Source organism: Equus asinus, chromosome 2, assembly GCF_041296235.1.
Source record: "Equus asinus isolate D_3611 breed Donkey chromosome 2, EquAss-T2T_v2, whole genome shotgun sequence".
NCBI lineage: Eukaryota > Metazoa > Chordata > Mammalia > Perissodactyla > Equidae > Equus > Equus asinus.
Genome location: NC_091791.1, coordinates 127,176,138 through 127,193,625, shown reverse-complemented (window position 1 = coordinate 127,193,625; position 17,488 = coordinate 127,176,138). Strand labels below are relative to the sequence as shown.

General features: G+C 56.5%; 1 protein-coding gene across 2 annotated transcripts in view; it reads right to left on the bottom strand.

Moving 5' to 3' along the window:
• HCN4 (hyperpolarization activated cyclic nucleotide gated potassium channel 4) overlaps positions 1 to 17,488 on the bottom strand; it is a 58,838-nt gene that overhangs the window by 33,370 nt on the left and 7,980 nt on the right. The window contains exon 2 of one of the 2 annotated variants that reach the window (XM_070498372.1): positions 10,758 to 14,942. In XM_070498372.1, the coding sequence (XP_070354473.1) occupies positions 10,758 to 11,542 (785 nt within the window). In that variant the 5' untranslated portion in view covers positions 11,543 to 14,942. Of the gene's footprint in view, positions 1 to 10,757; positions 15,787 to 17,488 lie in introns of those variants that run through there. The other variant, XM_044764578.2, reaches the window with a different exon arrangement.

Below are 17,488 nucleotides of genomic sequence, written 5' to 3'. Positions count from 1 at the left end.
CCCCAAAATATACCTGCCAGGGCCTCACCCAAGGAGGCCCAGGAATTCGTCATTGTATAAAGCTTCCAGGCGGACACAATTTCAGCTTTGCAGTCTTGCTACACCCCACGCCCTCTCCAGTTCCATTTTCAGATGAGGAAAGCAAGACCCAGGGAGGTGAGGTCTCAGTCCACACAGCTAGGCGGGGCAGAGCCGGGCCTTCAGCGGTCTCTTACTCATGGCTGGCCCTGACGGCTCTGTGCCCAGAAGCAGTGGAGCGACTCCCCAGAGCCTCCGGGACAGGATAAACAGCTTGTTGCCTTTCCCTGCCAATTCCCAAGTCAATGGTCCTGCTGGCCTGCCCCTGGGCACTCCTCTGACCACAGTCATCCCGTGTGGCCTGCAGTCTCCACGGACCCTCACATCTGAACTCTCCTAAGGCCAGCTCTGAGCTTCCAGGAGGGGTCAACTGCCCCCTGGGAGAGGTGGCGGGGGAAAATGGTTGGGGCTCTTTGCCCAGGAAGCAAAGAAAAGAAAGCCCATCTCCACTCTCACGGGGGGCATGATCTAATGAGGGGCCTCACAGACGGCGCCATTGCCACACAACACGCTGGGGAGCCCCCGGCCCCGTTCCCCAGGACTAAAGGCTGGCGGCACCTCAGCAGAAGAAAGGGTAAGGAGTCCCCGACCTGCTCCAGGAGCACAGGGGCTGCAAAACCCAGGATCATGACTGGCTGGGCCTCGGCGGAGGCTCCGGAGAGAGGGCGGGAGATTCTCATCAGCGCTGCTGGTCGGCAGCGCTGTCCCTGCCCCGCTGGCTCAATTTGTACTAATGGGGTCAGGATTACGGGTTCAATACCTATTTGGCCAATTAGCTTTGCTCTCTTCTCAGCCTCAGACCGAGCCCTGACCCTGGACACTGAGGGAGGAAAAGACTTTGCTGAGGTCACACAGCAGAACAGGATGAGGGTCAGGAGGGCAAACTCAGTGTGGGAGGTGTGGGCAGTTACAAGCCAGGAAAGCTGAGGAGGAGAGGACCCAGGGCTCCGGGTGGGCCAGCCCTGATGCTGCACAGACAGGCCCCAGCTGCAGTCTCCCCTGCTGAACTACATTTCTTCTAAAAGGTGCCAATGGCCTTGATGAGACCTGTGGGCCTGAGGGTCTTTCCTATCCCTGGGGAAGGGAACAGTGCCCTGTCTCTTCTGACAAACTGTAGGTGGGAGAAGCCTATGGCTGGCTTTGGCGTCAAGTGGCTGGAGACTCACGTTAATCATTGACAGGGGCTGCTCCAGCCTGCAACAGGGAACCGCAGGGTAATTACTTCTGGGCTTCAGGCCACAGGCTCAGTGACATTATTGCAGCAGCAACACCTGCCTTCCAGGCCTAGTACAGCAGGAGAAGGGAGTCTCCTCAGAGCTTGTGCAGCTGGGGCCAGGGCCCGGGAGAGCTTCCCTGGGCTGCAAGGACCCTGGGTGACAGGCCAGAGAGAGACACAAACACACCCACAAACATATGCACACATACTCAGGCAGCATCAGGGGCAAGACCCGGGACAGTGGGGTCCGAATCCTTGAGGGTGAAGGGCAGAGCTTAAGGACTGCAGGTCCAAAGAGACAGATGTTGAGTAACCTGCCCTCAGTGCCTGCCAACACCCACCCCGCCAGGCGGCCCCTTGGCTCAAGCTCCCAGACACCTGCTTCCAAGAAAGTGTGCAGAACGGCTCTCTCTCCATCAGATCCAGCTCAGATCTACTCCTTCAGGAAGCCTTCCCTGACCATCAATCCATATTGGTCTATCTCTTGTCTGCCCTCGCCTAAATAAGACGCAGGGACCCCAAGAGGAACTGAAATTCTACTATCCTCTTTGTCAGGTGAGGAGTGACCCCCATACTCCATAATGGGTGCAAACAGTCTTGCAATGGAACATCTGGTCTCCTGAGGACAAGACACCCTCAGCCTGCCCCTCTCCAAGCCCAGAAGACGACGTATCAGCCAGCCCCGTGTTATGTATTAATTTCTGAGAGCCTTGTTCACGCAGACATAACACGTCCACCCACATGGGTAAATGCTTAGACAGACACAAAACCATGAGCAGCCAATTATCAGGCAGTTGCCATGAGCAGACCTGGGGGCCCCGCTGCTTGCTCCGCAGTTTGTGGGAGCCCAGAGCTGGGGGGCAGTGGGGAGCAGGAGGGAGTCCCTCTATCAAGCCAGCACACCTCTCTGTCCAGCCCCGAGCACCACTCTGCAGGAAGCACAAGCTGGCTGCCTGACTGGGCAGACAGACACCAGCCCCAAACAATGAGAGAGCAGAGCGGGGCGGGGAGTGGTCACGTGTGAGATTTGGTGTCTCTGCCTCGGCAGCAGTGGCACTATTGTTTATTTATAATTTGTACTTTACCTCCCAGAGAGGACCAGAGGCAGCTGGCACAGATGCTAAGAGGTGTAGGAGCTCAGGAAGCTTAAAGGAAAGGAGGGCTTCCACGGGCGGGGGGGCACAACATGCCCCCCTGTCCCAAGGCCTGCTACCTCAGGGAGGCACTGGGCTTGGCTCAAAGGCTTTGTTCAAAGACTCCAGTTCCTGACCTCAGACCAAGGCCTTATCTTGGTCCCAGGCTGAACTCTAATCCTGAATACACACTGAGCTCTGATCCTGGTCATACACTGAACCCCAAGCCTGCTCACACCCTGAGCCCTGACCCCGGTCACACACACAGCCCTAAACCACAGACTGACTCCACTTTCTCACTTCCCTGCAGGATGTAATGAAGAGACCACATGACCACCTATTTCTCTGGTGGAGAGAATACATTACCACTGGCTACTTATCCCCGTCCCCTTTGAACCCTAATCACTCCTATGGAGGAACAGGTGCACCATCTGGATGCAGTTCCAAGATCCCAAAGGTCTCTACACCAGTCAGGACCTGCCAGGGGAGGAGCAGGGGACAAACCTTTTGATCTGGCATCCCCAGGAGCAGCAGCCCCAGAGCAGGGGTTAGGACAGGGCTGTCTCAGCCTGCAGACGCCGCGTCTTCAGATACAGAATGGCTCCCTTCTCATTGGCTAAGCTTATAAGATGGGACTCTGAAGATACCTATCACCCCAAAATTGAGGTTTAGGGCTGGTGAGACAAGAAACAGCTTCAGCAACAAGACCATTCAGGACAAGCCTTCCCTGGACACCCTCTAGCTGGGGTCTCAGGGTCGACTGCGGAGCTTGAAGACCTTTGCAGCCAGATGTTACATAACCCCCTTGGGTTCAGGTTTCATCTCTGACACGGACTTATTCTGTGACCTTGGGCCAGTCACTTACCCTCTCTGGTCCTCTGATCCCTGCCTATAAAATAAAGGCTTTAGGCCAGGAGCTTGCTAAGGCCTGTCTGGATCTGGTTTTCTGAGACCTGTTAAATTTTGTGCCAGCTGGGCCCCACCCCTCCCAGCCCCTCCTCCGAGCTAATGTGTGGTCAAACATTATCTGCAACATATGCATTCTCAGGAGAATGTTCTCTCTTTTTTTTTTTTTGAGGAAGATCAGCCCTGAGCTAACATCTGCTGCCAATCCTCCTCTTTTTGCTGAGGAAGACTGGCCCTGAGCTAACATCTGTGCCCATCTTCCTCTACTTTATATGTGGGACGCCTAGCACAGCATGGCATGCCAAGTGGTGCCATGTCCACACCCGGGATCCGAACTGACGAACCCCCGGCCACCAAAGCGGAATGTGCGCATTTAACCCCTGCGCCACCAGGCCGGCCCCAAATGTTCTCTTGAACTACTTTTGTAATTTAACTTTTTAAAGCTAAGAAAAAAAAGAAGAAGGAGAAGGAAGGAAGAGAGAGAAGGAGGGAAGTATGAGTTTAGAGTCCTAGAGACCAGGTTCAAATTCCAGTACTGGTACTTCATAGCTGTGTGATTTGGAGCAAATCTTTTTTTTCCACATCAGAGCCTCAGTTTCCTTATCTGTAAACTGGGAATAACAGAATCTGTTTTTCAGGCCACTATGAAGAGGAAATGAAACACATTTCATTTGTAAATGTATGTAAATAATACAAAGCTCCTGGCACAGTCTGGCACGCGGTAGGTAGCACATAAATGGTCGTTATTGATCTGGGAACCCACCTGGCTTTCGTCTCTACTGGTAAGAGTCTGGAGTTATAAACTCAGAAGCCTACAGTGATCAGGCAGCTAAGTGTGCATGAGTGACATGGCTGGGTGTAGGATAGAGACCTTAGGGACAGGTGGAGACTGTGGGCAAGAGGACAGCAAAAGCCAGTTTAAAGGGGGCAGCCTCTAGTCTGCTCCAGCTCCCTGCTGCGGGCAGGAACATGGGGCCAGAGCCACCAGAGTTTCCAATTTTTCAAGAGAAGCCCAAAAGCCACATTTTTATGTTACATCTTTCCATTTTAAAATATTGTCTCAGATTTGTTATCACACACTATGCTGGCCAAACAGAACACATCTAGGTACTGCATCTGATCCACAGGATGCTGCTTAGCAACCTCTGGCCTAAGTACTGCTGTCTCATCTTGAGCACCCTCAGTGACGGGGAGCTCACCACCTCTCTACGTTGCCTCCCACTGCAGTTCTGATGCTAGATGCTGATGATAGAGTGTCTCTGAGTGGCCTCCTAGGCTTTGGGATCACGGATTTCCAGGGCCCTGGCAATGCTTTCTCACTATAAGCCTGGTTGGCAAAGAACATCCTCTCCGAAGCCAAGGCAATGCCCCTGCCCTCCCCACAGCCCGCTCTGGCTGGGAAATGTGGATTCTTCAACATCCCCTGGGCCCAAGCAGGACTGCCTGGCCGGCCTCGGCAGCCCTTCTATTAATTAGCAACTGGCAGTAGCAGCTTTGTAAGAGCCCTTGAGCCAAGGAGTGTGTGTGCTAGAGCTGGGTGCCTCCTCAGTTATATGACAAGGCCCCCTGGAGACTGGGGTTGGACCTTCTGCTCTGGGTGAATTCCCTCGTGGTAGACAGTGTTATGGCAGGCACAAGGGCCACTCAGGCTGCTATGACACTCATCAGTCCTGTCATCTGTATGTAGACTGGTGCCTTCTGGGGTGGGAGCCAAGCCCAGTCCCCAGGGGAGACTGCTAGGCATGGTCTGGTGCAGGGGAAGGGGCGTTAAGATTCAGACACCCCCCCCCCCACCACCACCACCACCACCAGCTCAAGGTGCCAAGGCAGCTGCTCTTACTGGATGCCTCTGTCCTCCTCCCAGCCAGCCACCTCACAGCGGCTCTCCTGCCCTGGCACCTCTGGACTCTCTCACCAACAACATCTGTTCCTTCCCAGAAATCTCATTGCAGCACAGCAGTCACTGCACTCCCTGCCCCTTCTCCTCCAGCCAGGCCCGCCCCTCTGGCCTTTTGAATGGGAGAGAAGCTGCCAAAGCAATGGGACAGGGTGGATTAATGAGGGCCTTCTGGCCACCTGGCCTCCCCGTGTTCACCCCATCCCAAGCGCCAGCATCCAGGGCCCGCAGAGTCCAAGCAGCAGCGGAGGAAGGGAGGAAGGCCGTGCATCTGACAACCCCAAGTTTGCCGCCGACCTCTGTGTTGAGGGCTGCACAGCCCAGTTCACAGACTTCACCCTGCCGTGCTCAGTGCCAGAGGCCACGGGGAGAACACAGAGCTGAGCATGGAACAAACATACCATCTGAACCACAGTAATCCAAGCCTGGTTCTGAGTTGGGCACCGGCGGCACCGGCATCACCTGAGAGCTTATCAGAAATGCAGAGTCTCAGAGCCCACCCCAGACCTAGTAAGTCAGAAGCTGTATCTTAAAAAGATCCCCAGGTGAGTTGGATGACATGACAGTGTGAGAAGCACCGTATTATAACAAACATAGAGCTCCATCCAAACATCATAAGGTGGTCAGGGAGGGAGAGACGGGTGATGGTGGCCGCGGTGGCCTGAGAGGGCATCCCAGAAGAACTGGAAGCCCTAAAGCATGGAAGAGGAGGGCAGATGGACAGGCAGTCAGCCCGGCACTGTGCAAGGCAGGCCACCTGACAGGCCCAAAGCCTCACACCTCACAGCAGCTAAGGGAACAAATGGGGCAGGGTCCGGCAGGGAAGAAGCCCCCAGCCTCATCATGTAGCAGCCAGACCAGGAACTGAAGCCTTGCGATGGCCGCAGCAGGTTTCTGGGCACTGGGCATCCCGAGCGCACCTCAGACCCGAGCTGGGTGCTGGCCTTCACAGCACACCCTCCACCAGCCCCAGTCTTATCAGTGGAGCACGTCCTCATCACTGGAGAACCCTGCTGCCCAATGTGCCAGCCGCCAGCACCGCCCAGGCAGCTCACCTTGGAATTCCCCTCTGCACCAAGGCGCCCTTCCCCCTCCCCTGGCGCTGCCGCTGAGGCTGCAGCTCCTTTTGGCCTGGCTTTCCACGCTGACAGCAGAAGCAGCATTCCTGGGCCATGGCCCCCAGGAAGGCCCACCCAAGAAGGGGCCTCAGAACCCCCGACCTAGAGCCAGGCTGCCACCTTCCTCCTTACCACCTCCCACCTGAACAGTCCTTCTCACAGTCAAAAGGGAGAGCGATGGGAGTGAGACTCAGGAAACAGACAAGTAACGAGTCCCCGAGCAGAGCAGCCTTCCTTCTTCAGACATCTAACTCTGCCCTGCATCTTCATTTTCATCCTGCTGGCAACAGGAGGCCCAAGCCTCAGAGTACAGAGGGCCCCAGGGAAGACGGCTCTAGGAGGCTTGCACCCTGCTCCTACCAGGCCAGGATGCTCTTCTGGGATGGCCTACAGTGGGGCTCACAACCTAGATGGGCTTCAACTTAGGGGGTCCACAGACCCCAGAAATTGAGTGTCATATTGCGTGTGTCTAGACATACGTGTATCTTTCTGGATAGAGACTCAATAGTTTCCAGCAGGTTCTCAGTTAGGTCTCTGACGCAGGTTCAGAACCACCGGTCTGAGTCAAGGACAGAGGCCCCTCTGGTCCACCCAGGACTAAGGGCAGTGAGGGCAGGGGCAGTCTGGACAGTGGTCTCTGAGGGTGCACTGGAGCTTCTCACCTCCATGGGATGACCACAGCTGTACAGTGTGTCTGACATGGAGATAGGCTACAGGATCCTCATTTTTCTAGGTTGGAAAACTAGGCTCAGAGAAGGCTCATAACCCAAGCAGGGCCCCATAGCAGATAGGGCTGGGCAGGTGATGTGAGGTGGGCAATGGCAGTTTCTGGGGCCAGGGACCAGCAAAGGAAGTCAGTTTTAAGCCACCCTTGGAATTTACCAGGCCATTGGCTCAGTTTCCACGATTTCAGAGCTCAGCTGTTTCTGCCCCAAGGAAAGGACCCTTTAGGACCCTCCCTTCCCTCCCCTTCCTCACAGATTTAGATGTCTCAGGCTAGGAGAGGGAAGGGGCAGAGGAACGAGCAGGGCCAAGCTTCTGCCTGCCTCCACTCTCAAGGCCAAGCTAGAGTTTGGGGCACAAGAGTAGCCCCAGAACTGACATCACACACAGGGACTTCCTGCCAACCTCCATGTCTATCCACACAGCCCCAAGACACCTACTCAGACAGACACCTAGACATACACACACCCAGGCCCACACACCTGAGCCTGACACTTGAAAGCCTGACCAGCTTCTGGGAACAAAACCAGGTCCACCTTCACTCAGGGTTCCCACTCCTTTTCTTTCCCTTTCTCTCCTCTTGGAAAAACAGGATCATGCACACACCATGTTTTATTTGTTCCAAGTTCCCACCTCCAAGCTCAGGTTCCAGGACATGGCTCATATGAAAGGAAGGAACCGCCCAGGACCCAAGAGCCCAACCAGCCTTGGGCTGGATCCTGGGGCGCAACATCCCAAGGGGCTGTACGTCCTGGCCTCCTCCCTCACCAAACCTTAAATATAAGTTTCAAAAGGCAAATGGGGAGTGGGAGGGGAGGGGAGGCCAGATGAGCCCGTGGAGCCTGGAAGAGCCATGGGGGTGGCTGGGACATAGTGGGGGGAGGCGGCAGCCAGGGCACAGTGGGCAGAGCGGTGGGGGATGGAGGGGTGAGGAGAAGCAGAGATAGCCAAACCTATTCTTAGACATGGCCCAGGTTATGAGGGTACCTCAGAGCACAGCCCACTCCAGCCCCTGGAAAAGGCACCCAACCTTCCTCCCCCAGGGACAGGAGATGCCGGAAGCAGCTGGTGACAGTGAGCCCTGAACTCCAAACCGCAAACTCAATCTATCATGGTTTGCTGGTGATTCTTTATTAAACCAATTCTGCTGGATCAATGCTTCCTGCCCGTCAAAATGATGAATAAATCCTCGACTGGCCTGAGCAATGCTTGCAGAAGCTCTTGTGAAGCCTGAGCTGGGCAGTAGGGTTTGGCTCCATATAGAGGCTCAAGACCAGTGGCTGAAACTCAAGGGACTGAGGCTTGGGGTGCTGGGCGGTGGGGTGGGGGTGGCAGGGTTGAGCGATGGGTTTTCTAAGCTTAGAAGACTTAGCCAGGCCCCTGCCTCTTTGACCTTGTGAAGATGAGACCAGCTATTCTGGCATGGGTGTAGGAGAGGCATGACCACTGCCCCTCCAGACGCACACAGATGGTCTTTCTTAGATGTCTTTCTTTACACCCCACCCAGCACCAGGCAACTAGAAGGCTGTGCGCAGAGGACATGTGCTTTCAGCTACCAGTCCCTGTTGCTTATTGCACAAACCCAAATTCAAAGGCTGGACTGACCCTTTTCCTGTTGCCTGTTTATCAATCCTGCTGCATCCACCCCTCCCCATCCCCATCACCCTCCCTCCCCACCATGTCCCAGGCAGCCTGCAGTTAGTGGGAGATTCTGCATCGGGGGACTGCAGACAGACATGCCAAGATGGGCAGAGGAAGAGCAGGAAGGCGGGGAGGTTCCCATTGATGCAATCAGCCCAGTCCTAGTCCTTAACCATCCAGGCGAAGGGAAGCCTGGGAAGGCAAGGCCCAGTTGGCAGAAGGTGTTCAGTCAATGCCCGTTGTCAATGGAGGCTAAGCATGCCTGGAGTTGGCCCCTTGCAGCTCCCCCAACCCTAGGCGATGGGGTTGATGATGAGAACCCTGAACAGAGGCTTTCAGACAAGACAGCGGGGAGCTGAGCAAGGGAAGGAAGGGCCCCTCAACAACCTCAAGTGATTGATACTGGCACAGCCTACCTGCCACCACCACCAGGGGGTTCAGAGGGAGGAGGAGAGCCTAGGACACCCAGGGGGGTGCAGGAGACACTGCTCCTGCCCATTCCTCCCTAGCTCAAGCTGAGATCTGAGGGGGTACTGACCAGAGGGGAGGCCACACTTTAGGAACCTGGCACTTGGGAACCAGTCCCAGTTTCTGATGGGAGGGTCCCACATTTGCTCACACAGCTTGAAGACCATGGCTGTCTGTTTAGCCTATCCTCTGACCTCCCACACTCTCTGGGAATAGGAACCCTGGATATTAACATTAGGAAGAGCAGTCCCTCAAAAAAATAAAAGGGGGGGCCCTCTCTTCACCACCTATTTTAAGCCATCGAGTGTTGCCTGACTGGTTGCTCCCAGCACGAGAAATCTCTCTCATTGGATGGAAGATGGCTTTGCTCTCATTACAAACCTAGCTTCCCTGGAGTTTGCGAAGAGGGCTCTGGATTGGCAAAATGCTCATTTATATTGGCAGACAAGCAGGGTAGGCAGGGATAGGAGCTAAACAGGGGGCAGGGCCCAGAGAGAGAGAAAGAATTAAACCCAGCTCAAAAGGGTGAAACATTTTCCAGACCCCCACTTCAATCCTGTGTATCAGGAAAGCCCAGGGAGCTTCTGGGGGACCCCAAATCTTGACTGGAGTAGGGACATCCCTGATCCCAACTTCAGAGGCCATCTCCCATCTCTCTTTTTGGCAGATACCCCCCACAGGCCCCGAGTGGTATTCAGCAGTCTTCTGTGGCATCTGACTCAAGTGATAGTGGAGGGGGTGGGGTCCCTCTCCCTGACAGGTAATCACACTGTTTGTTTGGGGACCCACGATTGACCCCATGAGAGACCTAGCAGCTGCTGGGCTTGGGCAACTGGGGTGAGGATGGGGCACTGGACAAGCTCGGGGTCACAGGACAGCTGCTCATCAGTCAGGACAACAGGCATCTTCACTGACCACTATGAGCAAGGTCATCTTGTCCTGCCAGTCCTGATGCCAGCTGCCCAGGGCCCACCACCTGGCATGAGGGGCTGGCCCAGAGTTAAAGTGGGTGCAGAGGGCTCTTCTCTTGGACCTGAGGCCCCAGTAACCTCAGTCCTCCAGGGACCCAGCTCTCCTTCTCTAGCTGCAGCTTCCCAGGCCACAAGAAGGCAGATATTAAAGCCTGGGGTGAGCACCCCAGGTGCTGGCCCAGCTGCCAAGAGGTCTGTCTCCCTTGTGGCCCTGCTCTGCAGGCTGAATGACCTGGAGGTGCCTCTAGGATGGCCACCCTGACTCTGCAGCCCAGAAGGGGAAGGTGGGATGTGTGGCTTAAGGTGGCAGAGCCTTATCCGGGCTGCCGGCAGCGCTAGGCCAGGCTCAGGACACCTTTTCAGCCTGCCTCTAACGGGGCCCAGACCGAGAACGAGAGGACCAGGACTAGAACCCACAACACAGAGGAAAGTTCCCAGCGCGGCGCAGAAGGAGGTCTGGGGGTGTCTGGGAGCCTGGAGGCGCCCCACTTCTCCCGGAGCTCCCAGCGCGAGGAAGGAAAGTTAACTCCGGCAGAGAAGCAGGGCCGAGGAAGCATGTCCGCGCCCGCTCAGGGAACCCACAGGATCGCCGCCGGGCCCCCTTACCTGAAGTCGCTGTAGGGGTGGATAATCCAAAAGCCGGCCGACTTAACCCTCTCCTGCTCGCGCTCCACGGCTTTCTGGCTGCCGAACATCCTCAGTGAGAATTTGTTGACCCCGGGCTGGAGCATGGCCCCGAACTGGCGCTGCATGAAGCCAGACTGGCCCAGGCGCACCTCCGCCTCGGGGAGAATCTGGTCCCCGGCGGCCGCGCCTCCCTCCACTTTGATAGCGGTGTCCACTGAGGGTTGCTCGCAGGAGGTAGAGGCCGGCGCCGGCGGCTGCTGGGGTGGCGGCGGAGAGGCTGAGGGCTGCGCCGAGGCGCCGGGGCGCTCGGGCTCGGCCGCCAGGCCCGGGGGCGTCCTGTCCTCGCCGGGGGACGCGTCGCCCTCGGCGATGAGCCGCCGCTCCTCCGCGGAGTCATGCAGGTGCCCGTGACTGCTGCCGCCCCCCGCTCCGCCGCCGCCGCCGCCCCGGCTGCCCAGCGAGGCCAGGCTCCCGCGGAAGCGCCTGCAGTCGCCGTTCGTGCTGGACTTGCCCGCACCGCGGGCCGGCCCCTCGCCGTCCGCCGCCCCGAGGGCCGCGCCCCGGGGCTCCGTGCCGCCCGCGGCCGCCGAGGGCGAGGGCGAGGGCAGCGGCCGCAGCCGGATGCTCCTGCGGCTGGGGTCCTGGCGGCCCCCAGCCCCCTCCTCCTCGGCATCCTCTTCCTCGTCCATGATCCACGCCTTGGCCCCCACCTGCTGCGGAAGGCTGTAGAGCCGCTTGCGCATGGACGGCGGCAGCTTGTCCATGGCGCCACGGGCAGGGGCCGGGCCAGGGGCAGGGGCGCGGGTGAGGCGCCGAGGACCGGCTCCAGGTCCGCCCGCCGGTCAGTCTGCTAGCGGGGACGCGTCCTTCGCCGCCGGCGCCGGGCCGCCTCAGGCGCCCATGCTCGGGCAGGCTGTGTGCGGCGGGGAGGCTCCCAGTCCGGCTCCGGGTCCCCGGGCTCGCCGCGCTGCGCCTCCTCCCCGGCCGGGCTGGGCGCGGGGACCCCGCGCTCCCTCCCTCCCTCCCGCGTTCAGGGGCGCGGCGCGCAGCCCGGCTCCAGGCGCCCCGCCCCCGCGGGGAACAATGGGCGCGGGTAGAAGCGGCGCTGCGGCCCCGGCGCTCGGAGAACCGCTCTGGAGCGCAGAGCGCACGGCCCGCGCGCCTCCCGGGCGTGCGTCCCGCGGGCAGGCAGGCTGTCCGTCTGTCCCGCCGCCCCGGCTTTGTGACCAGCCACTCGCGAGCTCGCCTCGCTTCCTCTGTCCGAGCGCGGCTGGCCCGTCCCAGGGCTCCCGCCGCAGCCGAGCGGAGCCCAGCGGCCCGCCGGGCTTACATCAACGGCCGCCTCCCCCGGAGCGCCCTCCGGCAGAGCTTGGCTCCCGCGCCCCGGAATATTCATGAAGCCGCCGCAGCTCGCGGGTTGCCATAGGAGCGGCTCCCGCAGCCGGGCCTGCCTACCTGGGCTTCTTAAAGGGGCAGCGGCGCGCGGGCTGGGGGCCGGGAGGGGGGCGAGGGGCGGGCCCGGCGGGGGGCGCAGGATAGACCCTCGCCGGGCCTTTGGGGCTGGGTTGAGAGGCGTCCTTAATCCTAATACCTCAAATATCTTTCTTTGGCCAAGGACTGGGAGCGCGCCCCAAGTCTAGGGTTCCGGCTTGAGCTGCGAATGCCCCCACTCCACAACTGGGGGAGGGGGCGGGGTTTCCCGATTTCCCCTCCGAGCTCCGGGCTCGCCTTTGCCGGGCGGTTTTGCTTCTCAGCTGGGTCTGCGACCCTCCTCGGAGAAGGCGAGCGGGTCGTCTGGATGTGGAGCCCCTGGCCTTCCCGCAGCGCGCCTGGAGAGGGTATTTCCCAGAAATGCGCTGCGTCGGGGCCGCTCCAGGGGTTTTCCTGTGACTTGGGCTAGGGGCGAATCCCCGGCCGGTCTTTTCTCTGCCGAGCCTCACAGCGGCCCGGCAAGGAGGGCGTGGGGGAAACTCCGGCAGGCACAGGGCGCGGGTGAGACCCAGCGCTTCGAGGTAAGACTTCGAGGAAACGCGCCTGCCGCAGCCACCGACGCGGGGTCCGATCCCCGCACGCACCTCTCCGGAGGTGGTTCTCGTGGGGGTTTCCGAGACTAGCGGGCTGCCTCGGGGGGCCAGCAGGCAGGCTCCTCTGGCGACCTGGCACTCTGGGACTAGATGTGGACCTCCCCCTGGGTTCCTATCCTATATGGACCAACGCTAGGGGAGTTCCTGCTCCACCCAGGTCCCCTACCCGCAAGCAGCTGCACAGCCCCCGCTCCCTTTAAGTCCGCTCGCCATCCTCACCCCTAGGCCAGCCGGCGATCCAGCAGTGTGTGTTCTCCCACCCGGTTACAGTCTCGGGCTTATGTACAAACCCCACCAGCTCAGCCAGAGATACAGCTCTGCTCTTCTCCAACACCCTGAGACAGCCTGGCACCCTCCCCCCACCCATCCACACAGGCCAGGCCGCCAGACCCCCTCTCCCTGGCCTGGGGGCCGCCAAGATGGCCCAGGGTTACTCAGATCCTTTCAGGGCCAACATCCCAGACTAGCTCAGAAATGGGGATGGAGCATTAGAGGGAAGAGGTTGGACAAGGAAGGTTGGAGCTCGGGTTAATTCTGTAAAGTCTGACAGGAAGGAGGCAAAAAGGTCCCCTAGCCTTGCCATCTCTCTGAGGAATAAAATGAGGTTTTCCTTTAAAGGATTTTTTATTCTCATTCTTAGCCTGCTTGTGACCACCTCCAACACCCCATTCAGAGCAGAAATTTTGGAAGCAAGATGGGGGGAGTAGCCTAGCAAGGGTTTTTCTGCTCTACCCACTGGACCACAGGACCGCCCATGGTGGGGAGGGAACGACCAGTGTGATGATATCACCGCTAGCTGGCATTTCTACTTTTGAGCAGCTCTGAGCTGACAGTTCTGTGCACAGATGCTGGAGGCCTAATCCCTGAATGTCCTTGGGTCTCCTTGAGAGTGTTCTTAACCGGCTGCGAGCCAGCCGCAGGGGGAAGACCTCCATTTAACTCACTTCTTTGGGCTTCTATGTCCAGCCAGGAGCTAGTCTGCCCTACCGCTGCTTCAGGAAGTCAGCCCAAACAGGCTACCCAGTGACCCATGTTAGGGGCATCCCCTCCCCTAGGAACCCTTTCCTGGCCACTCAAATCTTGTCCCTGTCCCCGTTTTTGGTTCCCATGGTCCATGAGCCCCCATCATCCTAAACACTGATTACATAGTGCAGTCTGTGTGCCTGAGGGTAGGACAGATCTGACATCTCAGGGATCTCAGCAGCAACGCAAGGGGGGACAGAGAGCAGATCAATAAATGTCAATTCTGTGCACGAGTGAGGGACCCTGGAAGTTAGCTAATGCCGTGGAAGCGGATCCTTGAACTCGATGGAAGATATGACCACGATTCTGCTTTCTGGGACACTGCTGCCACAGGCTGGCCAAGAGTCAGGGCCCCTTAATTTCTCTGCCTCTAGCACCCGCTTACCCTCAATTTGGTTAGCACCCCTCATTCAGGACCACCTAGGACCACTCGGGTGCAGAAATGAGCATTAGATGAAGTAGGCACGGGGTAACCCCTGATGAGGCCTGGCTTCTCCCATCTCCTCTGAGTGAAAACCCTAATGGAGGACAGCTGTGACGTGCCAGCAGTCTGGGGACAGAGGAAGAGACCCAGGTCTGGAGAATCTAGACTCACGCTCAGGAAAGAAGAGAAAACTCAACTCAGGGAAGAAGTGTGTGCTCAATCATGACTCAACCAATGAGAGATTGGAGGAGGGAGACCTCACTGAGTTTGGGGTAGCTAGGAAGGACTTCCTGGAGGAAGCGGTCAGACTTGGTGAGAGACATGTATCCAGCACTTTACAGTTTATACTTCATTTGTCAAACCACATGAAGTTTTTGTGGGTCAAACACTCAAATTTTTACAATTTCACACAATTCAACCTCACATTCTTACTCCCGTTTGCAAGGAAGAGAACTAAAGCACAGAGAGGTTAATTGACTTGCCAAATGCTCCACAGCAAGAAAATGGTAGAGCTGGAACTCCACCCAAGGGCTCCGCAGGTCAGGCTCTTCTCTGTTGCCCAGCTGGCTCACACAGGTCGGAGGAGGGCAGGCACAAGTGCAGGAGGGAGAGGCAGTTCTGAGTCTGGCATGGCTGGAGCAAAGAGAAGGTATAGAATGGAGCCCCACATTCTGTACTCTCCCCACTGCTCCACCCAGGTCTCACACCCTCTCCTTTCCAGTGCTGCCTAGAAAGCCTGGGGTCTGCTCTGGTTTGTCTGGTAACACAGTAGACTGGACCTGGGGACCCCGGCAAGGGGAAGGCCCTGCATCTGGACACAGGAGACCCACCACTCTCAGCTTCACTGGACAACTGAGTGCCTCCAGGAGACAGATGCGCTTCCTGCAGGGCTGCAGGGGATGTGGGTTGCAAACCCAGAAAAGATATGGGTCTAAGAGAGAAGGGCTGGGGAGGATGGGCTTCCTTCCCTGGAAGGGCCACTGAATGTCAGTGAGAGTCAAAAGAGCTGCTGGGAGTGGGATGCGAGTGTTGCTGACTATTATGTATCAACCTCAGACCTTATTTGGTGGGGACCTGGATGGGCAGAGGGGGATGGGAAACTCTGGAAGTTTAATTGCTTGTGGGCATTGCTCTTGCTTAAAGACGCAGCTCTGGGGTAGGGCAGTGGCTCCCACACCCTGTAATGCCAGGTTTGGGCCAGGTTTGAAATTTAACCAAAAAAAGGAGAGAACAATGTAGGATATTTTAGGGTAAGGTTGCCAACTGTCCTTTCTTAGAAGGCTGTCTTTATTCTAATGTTGTATCCTTGCTGCAGTTTCTGTGTTAAAATGCCGTTTTATGAAATCGTAGTGCTAGAAGATGGTATTTTTTATGTCCTTGGCTAAATAGTTGGCATAGGGTTCTGTGTTTATTCCCCAAAATCATTTTTGAAATGTTAGTGGTCTGTGAATTCCAAAAGTCTGGGAGTCCTTGCTGTAAACAATAGAGCATGAGACTGGAAAACAAAAAGTTGTGGAATTAAATAACTTCTCTGTCCTTTACTGCCTGTGTGTGCCTCAATCTTCCTCATATGTAAAATGGGCTTAATGATTTGTACAGTAGTCCCTCCTTATCCGGCTTTTGCTTTCCGAGGTTTCAGTTGCCCGTAGTGAAATGTAGCCTGAAAATATTAAGTAGAAAATTCCAGAAATAAATAATTCATAAATTTTAAATTTCGCCCCACTCTGAGTAGCGTGATGAAATCTGGTGCCCTCCTGCTGTATCCCACCAGGCACGTGAATCAGCCTTTTATCCAGCGAATCCACGCTGCATACTCTACCCTCCCGTTAGTCACTTAGTAGCTGATTTGGTTATCAGATCGACTGTCACAGTATCGCAGTGCCTGTGTTCAAGTCATCCTTATTTTACTTAGGAATGGCCCCAAAGCTCCAGAATAGTGATGCCTGCAATTCAGATATGCCAAGGAGAAGTTATTGCTGTTACTTTTTTACTGTGCCTAATTTATAAATTAAACTTTATCATAGGTATGTATATATAGGAAAAAACATAGTATATATAGGGTTCGGTACTATCGGCGATTTCAGGCATCCGCTGGGGGTCTTGGAGGGTATCCTCGTGAAGGAGGGAGGACGGCTGTACCTTACAAGTTTTTGTGAAGACTAAATGAGAAAAGGAATACGCTAAGCATGGCGTCTCGTTCGTAGTAAGTACTCAGGAAACACCGAATAAAGGAATATTGACTGAAACCTCCATTTGCCGGTGGAGGGGAGACATTTGGCTGTTGGAATCTGATTTGGGTCTTATATCCATCTTAAAACTTGCTGTTGGGATGAAGGGGATGTCTTGCTATAGAAGATTGCTTTCTTTGAATTTTCCATCCCTGATTAGCCCTGGCCGGATCTCCAGAAAGTAGACTTTCTTCCCTCTGAGTGGGCACTTGCCTAAGTGGGATCAGAGGGAACTGACTGAGAAGTCACACCCGGCCTGTGACTCAAGACCCCCGCCATACACAGGTGCACCTCCATCTTTCTGTCTAGTTTGGCTGTGCTATTCCCGGGGCACCTGCTGCTCTGCTCTGGGGCAGGTCTGCTCTGTGGGCTGGAATCAGGGATATACAAAGTCCCTGCTGAGAGTCCTGACCTGGGTACTAGGCCCCCAAGAAAGAACAATAGAATCCACTACATTCTCTCAGATTTCCTTCCTCCAGGCTTCCTGATGAAGAAACTGGAAGGGGGAAGGGGCACACAGGGAGCAAGCCCGATGCAGATGTATGGAAAGAACAAACCAACCACCCAGTCTTGACCAAGGCCTTGTGTGCCCATCCCTGAGCACAGCCACACATGGAAGAGGGCCAAGAAGGCAGAGAGATGCCCTAGCTTGGGCAGTTGCCTGTTATGAAGCAGCAAAAGACCATCCCAGAGGTTTGTAATCAAGGGTCAGGGTAAGTGGTTCAGAAGCTCAGAGCAATGGTGCTCCTGAGTATGTTAAGGTGGGCTTCCTGGAGGAGGAGGAAAGTGAACTAGGTTTTCTAGGCAGTGGTCACAGTGTGTGTGTGTGTGTGTGTGTGTGTGTGTGTGTGTGTGTGTGTATTCCTTACAGGGGAAATAGTGAATGGAGCAGCCTGACAGGGGTGAGGCCTGTTGCATTCTCTCAGTGGGGTAGACAAGGCATTGCCAGAG